The 12,254-nt window shown below is 35.1% G+C and overlaps 2 protein-coding genes and 1 long non-coding RNA gene across 3 annotated transcripts; all 3 read left to right on the forward strand.

Annotated features, from left to right (window-relative positions):
• Window positions 1–1,687: 1,687 nt before the first annotated feature.
• On the forward strand, window positions 1,688–3,242 carry LOC117908512 (protein TIC 20-v, chloroplastic). The gene is given in 2 exon segments (XM_034822142.1): window positions 1,688–2,101; window positions 2,104–3,242. Coding segments are annotated over 2 exon segments (624 nt in total). The 5' UTR covers window positions 1,688–1,761; the 3' UTR covers window positions 2,388–3,242.
• Window positions 3,243–3,624: 382 nt separating this feature from the next.
• LOC117909324 lies at window positions 3,625–4,140 on the forward strand. The gene is made up of 2 exons (XR_004650332.1): window positions 3,625–3,756; window positions 3,900–4,140. It is a non-coding gene; the product is annotated as an uncharacterized LOC117909324 (long non-coding RNA).
• A 4,752-nt stretch (window positions 4,141–8,892) lies between these two features.
• LOC117908424 (fasciclin-like arabinogalactan protein 1) lies at window positions 8,893–10,664 on the forward strand. Its single transcript, XM_034822004.1, has one exon. The coding sequence runs from the start codon at window positions 9,063–9,065 to the stop codon at window positions 10,278–10,280; it is 1,218 nt and encodes a 405-aa protein (XP_034677895.1). The 5' UTR covers window positions 8,893–9,062; the 3' UTR covers window positions 10,281–10,664.
• The last annotated feature ends 1,590 nt before the right edge of the window (window positions 10,665–12,254 follow it).

Here is a 12,254-nt window from a genome sequence, read left to right on the forward strand (position 1 = left end):
TATATAAATAATTTTCATATACATAATTCATTTAAATTAAAAAAATTATTTCATTTTGAAATTTTTACATCAGTTATAATTTTTTAAAACAAATAATGACTTTATAATCATGTCTAAGTATATTAATTTCAATAATTTAATGAAGAAGAAAGGATTTGCGGGTGGGGATGTGGTGGTTGGGTGGAGCTTACCTTTGTGGAAACACAAAAAGCGGCTAAGAAAACACAAAAAGAAGGAAGAAAAAACACCCAAAACAATCTATTTTTTAAATAATAAAAAAACAATGAAAACATCTTTTTATTATTTTCAAAAAAGTGATTTTTGAGAACATGAAAAAAAAAAAAAAAAAAAAACACCATCTTCCCCAAACAAGTTTTTTGTGTTTTTTGTTTTCAAGAATAGAAAACAGTTTTTGAAAATAGGAACCAAACAAGCTTTTAATTTTTTTTTTTTTGGTATAAAAATGGTTAAATATATTGTGAATAAAAATAGGTATGAAAAAAATTATGAAAGTTTGATTATTATTATTATTTTTTGTAATAAATTAAATGGAATTTGAAATCTTAGTAATAATATTAGATAGAATTTGCCTTAATTTTAAATTTTTAATTCTTATATAATACATGAAAAGGCAAAAAATAGATAAAGTTAAACATAAACCAAAAAAATAAATGATGAATTTTCATAATAATTATAAAAATAACATAAGATTAATTTATCTTAAATTAATTTCTTTTATTATGCATGATATTTAATGTAATGTTTATTACAAATAGATACCTTCATTTTTCAATTATAAAATTTGTTTTGTAAGTATATTGAATTAATATATATATAAGAGTTTTGAGCAAAAATAATTTATTTTACAAAATAAATCAACAAATTAAGAATTCGTTTGATAATGGTTTTGGAAAGTATTTATAGTGCAAAAAATGTTATTGATATTTGATAAAATTTTAAAAAATAATTTATAATATTAAAAAGTTACTTATTTGGGTGTGTTTGACCGTGTCTTTTGAAAAAACATTTTATATATCATTCTCCTAAACACATTTTCATTAAAAACACGTCATATGAAAATAATATTAAACACATACTAAGAACCCATTTGATAATAATTTTAAAAAACGTTTTTAATATTTTTAACACTTGAAAGTTTTTATTATTAAAGTGTTAAAAAGTTTAAAAACGCTTTTTAAAATCAGTATCAAACATACTCTAAAAAAATATTTGATAGTAATTTTAAAAAGTGTTTCTAAAATTTGTTAAGACTTGAAAATTTTTATTTTATAAATATTAAAAAATTAGAAACACTCCCTAAATTTACCACCAAACAAACTCTAAATCCCCTCCTAAAAAAATAATAATAAAAATTCTCAGGCCACACGGGTGCGCCTAGGTGACTGAGATGAACTAGTTTGTGAATTATTATTTTTTTTGTTTTTTTATTTTTCCAAACATATTATTTTAGCTCATAACTCTATATAAGAATGTTCCACTTCCACCTTAGGCAAACGCGCCCTAGTAAAGTTTTTAACTCGGTAAGGATTATTTCTTCAAGGTGAAATGCTTATTACTATTGTTTATAGACCGTCCTTAAGATCTACAAAACGAGGAGGAAAATGGGAAAAAGAAAAAAAAGATTTTTTATTTTAAAAAATCTACCTGGTCTCCGTTTGATACTTTTCTTTTTGCTCTGGATTTTTTCTTCCCTATCTTGTGACCGTCCAAACAATCCCTCACCTCCCACCCCACGAAACAATGGCAATGTCCAGTCTTCTATCCCCCCTCTCCTCCACCCTTCAGTCATCCCCACTCTTCCCCATCAGGCACCCATCTCTCCTTACTCTCACTACCAAACTTAGGTGCCCAAAAGCTCAGGAACGAAGAAGATCCACCACCGCGCAATCCAAGGGCAGCAACTCGGCTGACGCCCCAGACCGCTTAATCTCAGCCGTCTGTTACTTCTACCCATTCTTTGATGGCATACAGTACGGAAAGTATGTTCTTACACAGTTCACGCCCATTCAACTCCTCATACAACCCTTATTTCCAGCCATTAAGGTCTTCAAGAGCTTCCCCTTTAATGGGTTTTTGGTGTTTTGACTCTCTATTTTGTTGTTGTGAGAAACCGCAATTTCAGTAGGTATGTGAGGTTCAACACCATGCAGGCTATAGTGCTTGATGTCTTGTTGATTTTTCCTGATCTTTTAGAGAGGAGCTTCAATCCAAGAGACGGGCTAGGGTTGGATTTCGTGATGAGTTTGGACAGCACTGTGTTTTTGTTTCTGTTGGTGTCTTTGATATATGGGTCTTCTTCCTGCTTGTTGGGGCAGGTCCCCAGATTGCCAATAGTTGCTGAGGCGGCCGATAGGCAAGTACTTTGAACACCAATATGGTTTTTTATACTGTTGCTGTAACGATTTTTGTCTATTGGGAATGCTAATTGTTAAAGGGGGTTTTTACATTTGGGTATAGTTCATGGAATTTATGAAAGTTGCACACTGCATACTACACTGCTGTGGTGGTTGGCATTCTGTGTTTTGTTCTTAAGATATTGGGAAAATTAGGAAATGGAATTTGGCTTTTTAGAATTTGTGGGTGTTGGTGTTTAAATTGCTTTGATGTTGGAGTAAGTAGGTTGGCAAGTAGACATGTTAGATATTGCCATTTTGTGATGATGTGATGTGTGGTAAAGCCCTTTGATGGTATAGGGTGTACTTAGTTCGGGTTTGAATGAAATTCATGTCACATGCACATGGGCAGATGCTCATGTGACAATCAGGAAGCGTTGACAGCCACAAGAAGATGTAAGGGGAAAAAAAGGGATACTTGTAAAAGTTTCTATTACCTGATTGGTAATGCTGATATGATTAGGAATAAGTTGGAATTCTTAATTAAGATCATGTTAAGTTTCAGAACAACCTCTGAGAATCCTTTATGTTAAGCATCATTAGTGCCTTCTCTGAAGAAAAAGTGAAAATAAAAAACCTGTATTGCACTGAAAGGAAGTCAGGCTCGTATGTGTTTTGGAATTGATGATTCTTCCGGGGAACGGAAATTGCTTCACCAGAAGCTGAAGCTTGGAGCATTATGCTTTCTGACTTATATTGTCTTATATACTCTCATAGTTATTACCTAGTTAGGCCAGTGATGGTGCTTATCCAAGTGGACTGATAAAACTCATACTTGATTGTATTGTATCACAAATAAAATAGCAGGATCAATGTTATTTTCTTTTCTGTGCATGGGCTTTAGAGGACTAATAGGTTTTTCTAACTGTTATCTACATTGTTTCACTAGAGTATAACTAACTTTGCAGCAAAAATCAACTTGGACACCTGCTTGAATCTGAAATGCTGCCTGTATTTGGATGTTAAAATTCCTCCATGTAAGCTTATATGTAAAGTTATGCTTGGTTCCTGGAAAGTATTAAAGAAAGAAGAAAAAAATGGTAAGGAAAATGATTTTCTCATTTGGTTTTATAATGGAAAATATGAAAGAAAATAAAATATAATTAAAATTAGTTAGAAACTTGTATGAGGAAAAAAATAAGTGAAATGAGTTTGAATTAGCATATAAAAATAATTTATTAACTATAGATCTAATTTTATTTTCCTTCCACTTTTCCTTTCTATTTTCTTTTCCTAGCATTTCCCCTCAAAATTTCTAGGAACCAAACATAGCTTAAGATTTTACAATGAGAGTTGCAGGAGAGGTGTTATATAAGAGATGGCAAAGGAAGTCCTTCGATAGGTGAGTCACTTTTATTCAGTGAACTTAAAGTCCCAACTGCCATACCATTATATCTGATGATGTATTGAAGTGGTTGCCTCTGGCTCCCCATTACAGACGAGATAAATGTTCAAAACTATTGCTTTTTTGTGTGGTATTTGCAGCTTCAAAGCAATACAAGTGGCCAGTCGACTTATCAATGTACCATTTAGGCGTATAATTTTGATATTTCTAGAAGAAGACTATGGTAACAGACTGATGAAATGTTCTTCTGGACAATCAAGAACTGATTTTGTAGTTGATCCCCAGGTTGTGTTTCTGTGCTGAATCCTAGATTCATTCTTGTTTTTAAACGATAATGAAATTTAGTGTAAAAGTGATGATGGATGAAACTGGCATGGATTATATTGTCTGGCTTGCTATGTAATGTTGAAACATTTGCTCCACAAACAATGCAACTGAACAAACTTCACTTCAGGCAATCAGACCTTTCCTATTTGCCCCAGAACTGTAGTTATCCTCTGGAAACAATCTTATGGTCCCCTGAAAACGAAGGTATATGGAGTCAAATGTCCTCTTTGAATACCTTCCTGATATGTTATGGTTAGCAGTTTTCAGAACAAATGCTGTGTAGCCTTGCACTGATAGAAGTTATATTTCTCGAAAATTTTATTGAAGACCTGGAAGGAGCTACTGCACTCTGTTGAAAACAACCCATGCATTAATCGAGATATCCATCCTAGTCACTATGGACGCATTTGCCCAATTGACACGTCTGAAGGAATCAATGTTGGACTTATTGGATCCTTAGCAATTCACGCGAGGATTGGTCATTGGGGATCTCTAGAAAGCCCATTTTATGAAATTTCTGAGAGATCAAAAAAGGTACGGATGCTTTATTTATCACCAAGTAGAGATGAATACTATATGGTAGCGGCAGGAAATTCTTTGGCACTGAATCAGGGTATTCAGGAAGAACAGGTTGTTCCAGCTCGATACCGTCAAGAATTCCTGACTATTGCGTGGGAACAGGTTCATCTTCGAAGTATTTTTCCTTTCCAATATTTTTCTATTGGAGCTTCCCTCATTCCTTTTATCGAGCATAATGATGCGAATCGGGCTTTAATGAGTTCTAATATGCAACGCCAAGCAGTTCCGCTTTCTCGGTCCGAGAAGTGCATTGTTGGAACTGGGTTACTCACAAACTGGAACGGTTGAAACGTGGGAATATGAAAATAGCCTATTGCATTGATATTAAACCTAGGAGTATTTCTAACCCATCAGTTTGGCCATCTCTGTTGAAAGATGCTTGTGGTAACCTAGGTGAGCTAATTCGTACTGTAGTGTAATATTTAGCCCCAACAAAGATGTTTGGTTTGTTTTTGAATTATTTGGATAGAATAGAGCAAAGGTCATAGGATCAGTTTCATCTCTCAGGATGATTCTCATTTCTCACCCATCACATGGGTGCTCTTAATTTGCTTGCATCTTTTCCATGTTACTGAATGTTATTGTTAACTGAATCCCATGTTGGCCATGTGAGAGTGTCTTCTTTTAGGGATGTTACTCAAATGAGTGAAAGTAAAAATAGACGGGTTTTTAACCATAGTGCGGTAATAATAATTCCAAATCTATCGTAATTTTTGTCAAATTTTCTTTTTAAAATCATCGATGATTTATTTCATTTAAAAAACATTATAATGATAAAAATCATCTTTTGAAAAGATGATTTCTTAAATTTCTTTTTTTTTTTAAAAATCTATAGACTAGAAATCGTTGTTGAAAAGATGATTTTGAAAAAAAATAATAATTAAAAGAGAAATTGTCTCTTCTCCATTGATAAAAAAATATACGGGGAAATCTTCTCAAGATGATTTCTTAAAAATAAAAGAAAAAGAGAAAAGAAAGTCAGATGATTTTCAATTTTTTTTTTTCCATTTTCTCTTTTATTTTTCAATAATATTTTACCAAATAATATATATATCAACAATAATTATTGATATATTTATCAACAATAATATTTATAAAAATGTAAATTTTGTTTAACATCCGATATTTAAGAATATTATTTTATATTAAGTTTGATATTGATTTTAAAAATATTTTGTTCTTTATTTTCAATTTTATCTTTAAGTTAATTCCATTAATTATAACTAATAAAATTAATTTAATTTTATATTTTTATTGTTTATAATATAAATAGTATTTATCTTTTTTTTTTTTTTTTTTTGTTATATATATATATATATATATATATATATATATATATTATCAATTTTATGTAAAAATTGAGTTATAAAAAACAAATTTATTTTTATTTTTCAAATTTATTAAATAATTATTTACAAAATAAATAATTTTGTTTTGTTTTAATTTTTAAATTAATTTTATTAGATAAGCTTTGAAATTAAAAATATTATTCTTCAATTTAAAATTTAACTGTAAAATGAATAAAATATAGAAAAATAAATTAATTTATTATTCAATAAATTAATTCTGAATAAAAAATTTAGCAATAATGGATATAATTTTTTGAGTATTAATCAATTTAAAAAGAAAAAAATAGTAATCATTTCTATATTAAAATATTTTATTTAGTAATTATAAATAATAAAGAACTAAAGTAATTTGAAAAAATAATAATTTAATACACCTGAAATTAGAAATGATTAACCATTTTTTATTAAAAAAAAGAGTTCTTTTTTTATTAAGAAAAATTTGAGGAAAAGAAAATGTTTTTTTTGTTATATTTAAATTTTAGAAATCACTTTTAGAAAAAATGATTTTTTTGTTACGGTTTTTTAAAAAAAGAAATAAATCGTCTTTTGAAGAGAGGATTTGAAAAGGAAATAACTTTTTTAACTATGTACTTTTGTTAAAAATCCTAAAAATAGATACCTAAAGCTGATTTTTGAATATGGAGCCCTTCAATAAGATTGATGCAAATGATGCAGTATGCTTTAGTTGTGGACCGGTTGTTTAGGAGCCTATATCCACTGAGGGGCTCTGCATGAGTTGGAGATGGGCTGCCGGAAGCCAGTGGTGTGACTAGGAAAGTTCTCAGGCCCTCTTGTTTTTGTTTTTTTTTTTCTTTTCGGGTACAATATGGTTTGTAGATAACTGAAAAAAATCTCAAGGTTCAGACTTTTTTGGTACTTGATTTGAGGTTCGGGCTTAGAGTCACAGAACTTGCTTCCTTGAAATCATTTTGAAGGCTACTATTCAGGAAAACAGATGGGTGATGGGGGCAAAATTGTTTTGATACCATTTAAATTTTTTTTTATTAATTATTTAACCTTTTAGTTTATTTAGAAGATCACATGTAGCTTATAAACCCCCCAGGGGTTACTAATTTTACAAATGGTTGGAAAGCCTACGAGTCATTAATCATTATACCCTTATCTCCCACCCAACCTTCAGTTGACGGTTTGAAAAAACAAAACAAAGCATCTCCTCAATCCCTCGTTGCACTGTCATTTCCCGTTTCCGTCTGCTATGACTCCATGCACGGAGGGTCTTTTCAGCAGTCACCATCTACTTTTGGTTACCTGCCCTCATTTCCCTCATTTCCATGTGTCATTTCTCATAATTCATCTACTTCCAAATCATGTGCTGTTGCTCTCCATATTCAAACCTTTCAACATCAATTTCCATTAACATCACCAACATCTCCATCCACCTAATTCACCTTGTTTGTTTCGTGTTTTCTTTTTTACTTCTGGTGTGATATCAGGGGAAAAAGTTCCTCATATATAAGTATGAAAAAGTTTCTAATCTTATATAATAACGAAGTCCTCATAATTTTATGAACGCGTTTTAAAGTTTTAAGAATTTATTTGGATTTAAAATGGACAAGACGTTTTATTACAAATGATATATCCCGATCTCGATATAGGATTTGTTTAGCTCCATAATGATATTTGTTTGTTTGATCCCACGACGTTGTATATATGGAATGTTTGTGACATCCCATGAATAGAGGAAAAGTTCCTAATTCCTAATGCGATTGGTAACCCTATAAACACATTTTAAAACGTGAGCAATTGAGAGCATATTGTTACATGTTGGACTTTATAATATATATATAAATTTTGTAAGTATTTATTAAAATATATATATATATATATAAATATAAAAAATCCGGCGTGGAATATCCAAAATCTTGTTCAATTTCTACAAGGGTGAGAGCCCTGCGGATGTCGGTGGTGCGAATTGTCGACAAGGTCAAACATCGGTCACCATTAGTCCACGTGGCGGACTCCATGGGGCCATGACCAGCTTGGCGATTTTCGGAGAATCGGTGTATGCCCCGCAAGATCGCTTGGCCCGGGTCCGCCTGCCTACTTCACTAGTCTACCCTCACAATGTCCAAAAACCACGAAACTACCCTTCCTTCAGGTCGATACGGCCAACTCAGCATACAGTCATCCTCCCTGCACGTGCACACACCAGATGATGGGTGTGAGTAGGTTGGGCCCACCCCACCGCAGCTGGGCTTTTCTGAAAATGTGATGGAGCAACATGATGGGTATATATACCATGCTTGCGGTGTGGTCTTGCGTGCACTGTATCATTGCTTTAGTGCTTCTGGAGATGCTAAATTCACGTGATCTCTTTCCAAAGGCCCTTTCTTTACTTCTCTCCATCGCCCGTTACATTTGTTTTTGCTCCCTCCCATTTATTGCCACGTGCTCTTTTGTTATTCCAAACCCACATTTACGTATTTTCATTTTTCTCTACTCACAGTTTTATTTTTTTTTTATTTAATATTTTATATAAAATTGGAAAAATAATTACAGCCAGAGAAATTGAACGTTGTTTTATTTATTTATTTATTCATGTGATAATTGCTGGGTCAAAATCTTTTACTAGGTACGTGCACTGAATGTAGAAGAAGATTTTAATATATTGAATTTCTTTTTTTAAAAAATAATTTAAATATGAGAATAATGGATTGATGTGGTCTAATGAGACCAAAAGTTGGCTGGTTTTGGAGGCTAAAAGATTACAATCATTTCATTTCACCTCGCCTTTCCCGACAAATTAAATGACACCTTAAAAGGCTTAAACTTATTAATTGCCTCCAAAATCAAGCAATTAACACAGAAATATAATGCAAAATGGCATTACTTGTAATTTAAGTTCAAATTCAAGGCAATTAGTGTAGCAGCTCCTCTACTTACGCAAATTCATCTCTTTCCTCTGCAGCGTCCTCTTCCTGAAACCACAGTTTCGAGCTCAATCTTTTGCTCAGAACTACACCCCCCCACTGCTCAATCTTCGTTCTCTCTCGAAAGAACGTACGCATTTTCTCTCTCTTCCCCACAATGCAGCTCCTCCCGGGCTCTGCAAGGATCCCCATGGTCAGTCTCTCGGCCTTGCTCCTCCTGTTATGCTGCGCCACCGAGGCGCACAATATCACCAGCATTCTAGCTAAGAACCCTGAGTTCTCCACCTTCAACCACTACCTCACAGTCACACACCTCGCCAACGAGATCAACCTCCGGGAGACCATCACTGTGTGTGCTGTCGACAATCCCGGAATGTCGGATCTGCTTGCTAAAGGCCTCTCCGTCTACGCCATCAAGAACGTCCTTTCTCTCCACATTCTTCTCGACTACTTCGGCGCCAAGAAGCTCCACCAGATCACCAACGGCACCGCTCTCGCCGCCACCATGTACCAGGCTACCGGCTCCGCCCCCGGCGCCTCCGGCTTCGTCAACATCACTGATCTCAAAGGGGGCAAGGTAGGATTCGGTGCCGGGGGCAACGATGGCGAGCTCACCGCTACGTTCGTTAAATCCGTGGAGGAGATTCCATACAACATATCTGTCATCCAGATCAGCAAGATCCTGCCGTCGGAAGAGGCTGAAGCTCCGACGCCGGGACCTAGCGAGCAAAACCTAACGGCTCTTATGTCCGCGCACGGCTGCAAGGTGTTCGCGGACACATTGGTGGCGTCGGACGCCCAGAAGACATATGAGGACAACCTAGAGGGAGGTTTAACTGTGTTTTGCCCTATGGACGACGCGTTCAAGAGCTTTCTGCCCAAGTACAAGAATCTAACGGCGGACGGGAAGCTATCGTTGCTGTTGTACCACGGCATTCCGGTGTACCAGTCGCTGCCGCTGTTGAAATCCAGCAACGGAGTGATGAACACCCTGGCCACCGACGGAGCCAAAAAGTACGATTTCACCGTGCAGAACGACGGCGAAGTGGTGACGCTAAAGACGAAGATTGTGACGGCGAGGATCACCGGAACATTACTGGACGAACAGCCGCTGGGAATTTTCACAATCGACAAGGTTTTGTTGCCCAAAGAATTGTTCAAGGCCGAAGCACCGGCTCCTGCTCCCGCACCGGCGCCTGAAGCCGATGCTCCCACTACAAAGAAGAGCTCTCCACCGGCGCCAGTCTCCCCTGCGGAAGCTCCCAGCGAAGATCCAGCGGACCAAAAGGCTGATGATAACGGTTCCGTCAGATATAACGGCGGGAGATTCGTTGCTCTACTGCTGAGCTCATCGCTGGTCTTGCTAGTGCTGTAAGTTTTCCACTCTGATTTTTCTTTCTTCTTGTTTTTTTTTTTTTTTTTTTGTTTTCTCTTTTTAAATAAATGAGACCGTTAGGGTTTAATTTATTTTTATTAAAATGGATTTTTAGAGTGTGTTGATTTTTTGATTGTCGACGGTTGTGATTTGTTTAAGCGGTTTGTAAGTTGGTAAATGGTGATTACGGTGTAGTTTTCATTATAATATCATACCACTCGGTGTATGCAATCCTAGTTCTTTGTAGACACATGCCTCTTTGGATCATGAGGGGCGCGTTTGGATATCATTTGAGTTCATGGTGTTCTTTCCTTCTTTCTTTCCTTTTTGTCCTTTTCAATCCCTCATTTAAGACACTATTGCACTGTAATGAGTTTCTATTAATCGTGTTTTCTCCTCTTATTTCAATTTTATTAAGTATTTTTTTTATACATTCACCTTGAAAATGAAATAATAAATAATTTATAAACAAAATCTCGGTTATAAGTGGAATTTCAATTGTTTTTCAACGTATGACAATAAAATCCCGTTTATAAATGGAATTTCAATTGTTTTTCAATTGAGACATTTTAACGTGGTGTAGGAAACAAAAAATCCAGGTGTTTTCGGAAAACATATTTTAATTTTGTATTTTTTTTAAGTTGTATTAAAAAATATTAAAACAAATATAAAGAATAAACGAAAATAAAATACCAGTTATAAAATTTATTTTTAAAACATATTTGAAATTGAAAATTTTATCCCAACCAGACAGAAAGTTTCGTTCATATTCCATTTCAAACAAAGACATTTATAAATGTAAAAATCAATTCTGATGTTGAGCAAAAGGTGGGAGCTCTTAGACAAACTAATATTGATGAGCCAAGTGAACTTCATTGGGCACGAGAGGAGTTGAGGGGTGGTGGTGGAATGGCATCTTTCTTTGGCTTCTTTGATATCTTCCTTTAACCTCTCTTTTCTGAATGGTTCACATGCTTAAAGCAGTAAAGTAACGTACTCATAATGCTTCCATCAATGTAAGCCTTGCAACTACCTGGAGAAAATTGGATGAACAAGCCAAGCCCACTCCACAAGTCCAGATCCATTAACCTTAGAAAGCTGTCTATTCTCAATTTTCAAGCTTCTAATTCAGCACTAAAATTTGGGATTCATTAACACATCCATTGGAAAGGTCCTTGCGAGAAGAAGATACCCACATAACTATAAATCACCAGATCGGTTCAACACATGGCGCACATTTAGTAATAAACTCATTGTATGGTGAATCCCAAACCCTTTTAAAACTACTTTAGGAGCACAAATTGTGGGCGGTGGCGGTGGCGGTGGCGGTGGCACCCTCTCAAACCCACCTGAAGAGGGTTGAACTCATTTATTATTATAAAGCAGCAGGGCCTTTGTATTTTTGTGAGGGAGACAAGGCGGTTTGGATCCACCTCAACCAACCCCCCCATGTAGGACAATCAACCCTGGTAAGCAGGGAACAAAGGCTTAAAAGCTCCTTCTGCTTTTGTGCCCTCAAACCATTATCTAACAGTCAGCATAGATGGTCAAGAAAGCATGGAACTTCGCATAGAATAAACAATTAATGGCAAACAGAGAAGAACACTAGTAGCAGGATTACAAGTGAAACACCAACAAAAGTCAGGTACTTATTAGAAGGAAGCTCCTCCAGGATTAGGAGAAACATGGCACCTAGAGTAAAAGTGCAAAAGAAAGTGACAGCACCATTACAGAAAACCAAGAGAGGGGCAGAGGTGAAGGAGCAGAGTAGTTTTGATTGGGAAGATATTCATAAGGTGCTGGAGGACCATAAAGGCAGCATTGAACCGGAGCAGGAGGGCTACAGCCTTGACCTGGTGTTGATGGTGATGCCTGTGTTGTTGGTGGTGGTGGTGCTCCATAGGAAGGATAGCCAGAAAGTGAGGGTGGCGGTGGTGGTGTTCCGTATGAAGGGTAGCCAGAAAGTGGTGTTGG

Source organism: Vitis riparia, chromosome 19 (genome assembly GCF_004353265.1).
Source record: "Vitis riparia cultivar Riparia Gloire de Montpellier isolate 1030 chromosome 19, EGFV_Vit.rip_1.0, whole genome shotgun sequence".
Classification (NCBI taxonomy): Eukaryota; Viridiplantae; Streptophyta; class Magnoliopsida; order Vitales; family Vitaceae; genus Vitis; species Vitis riparia.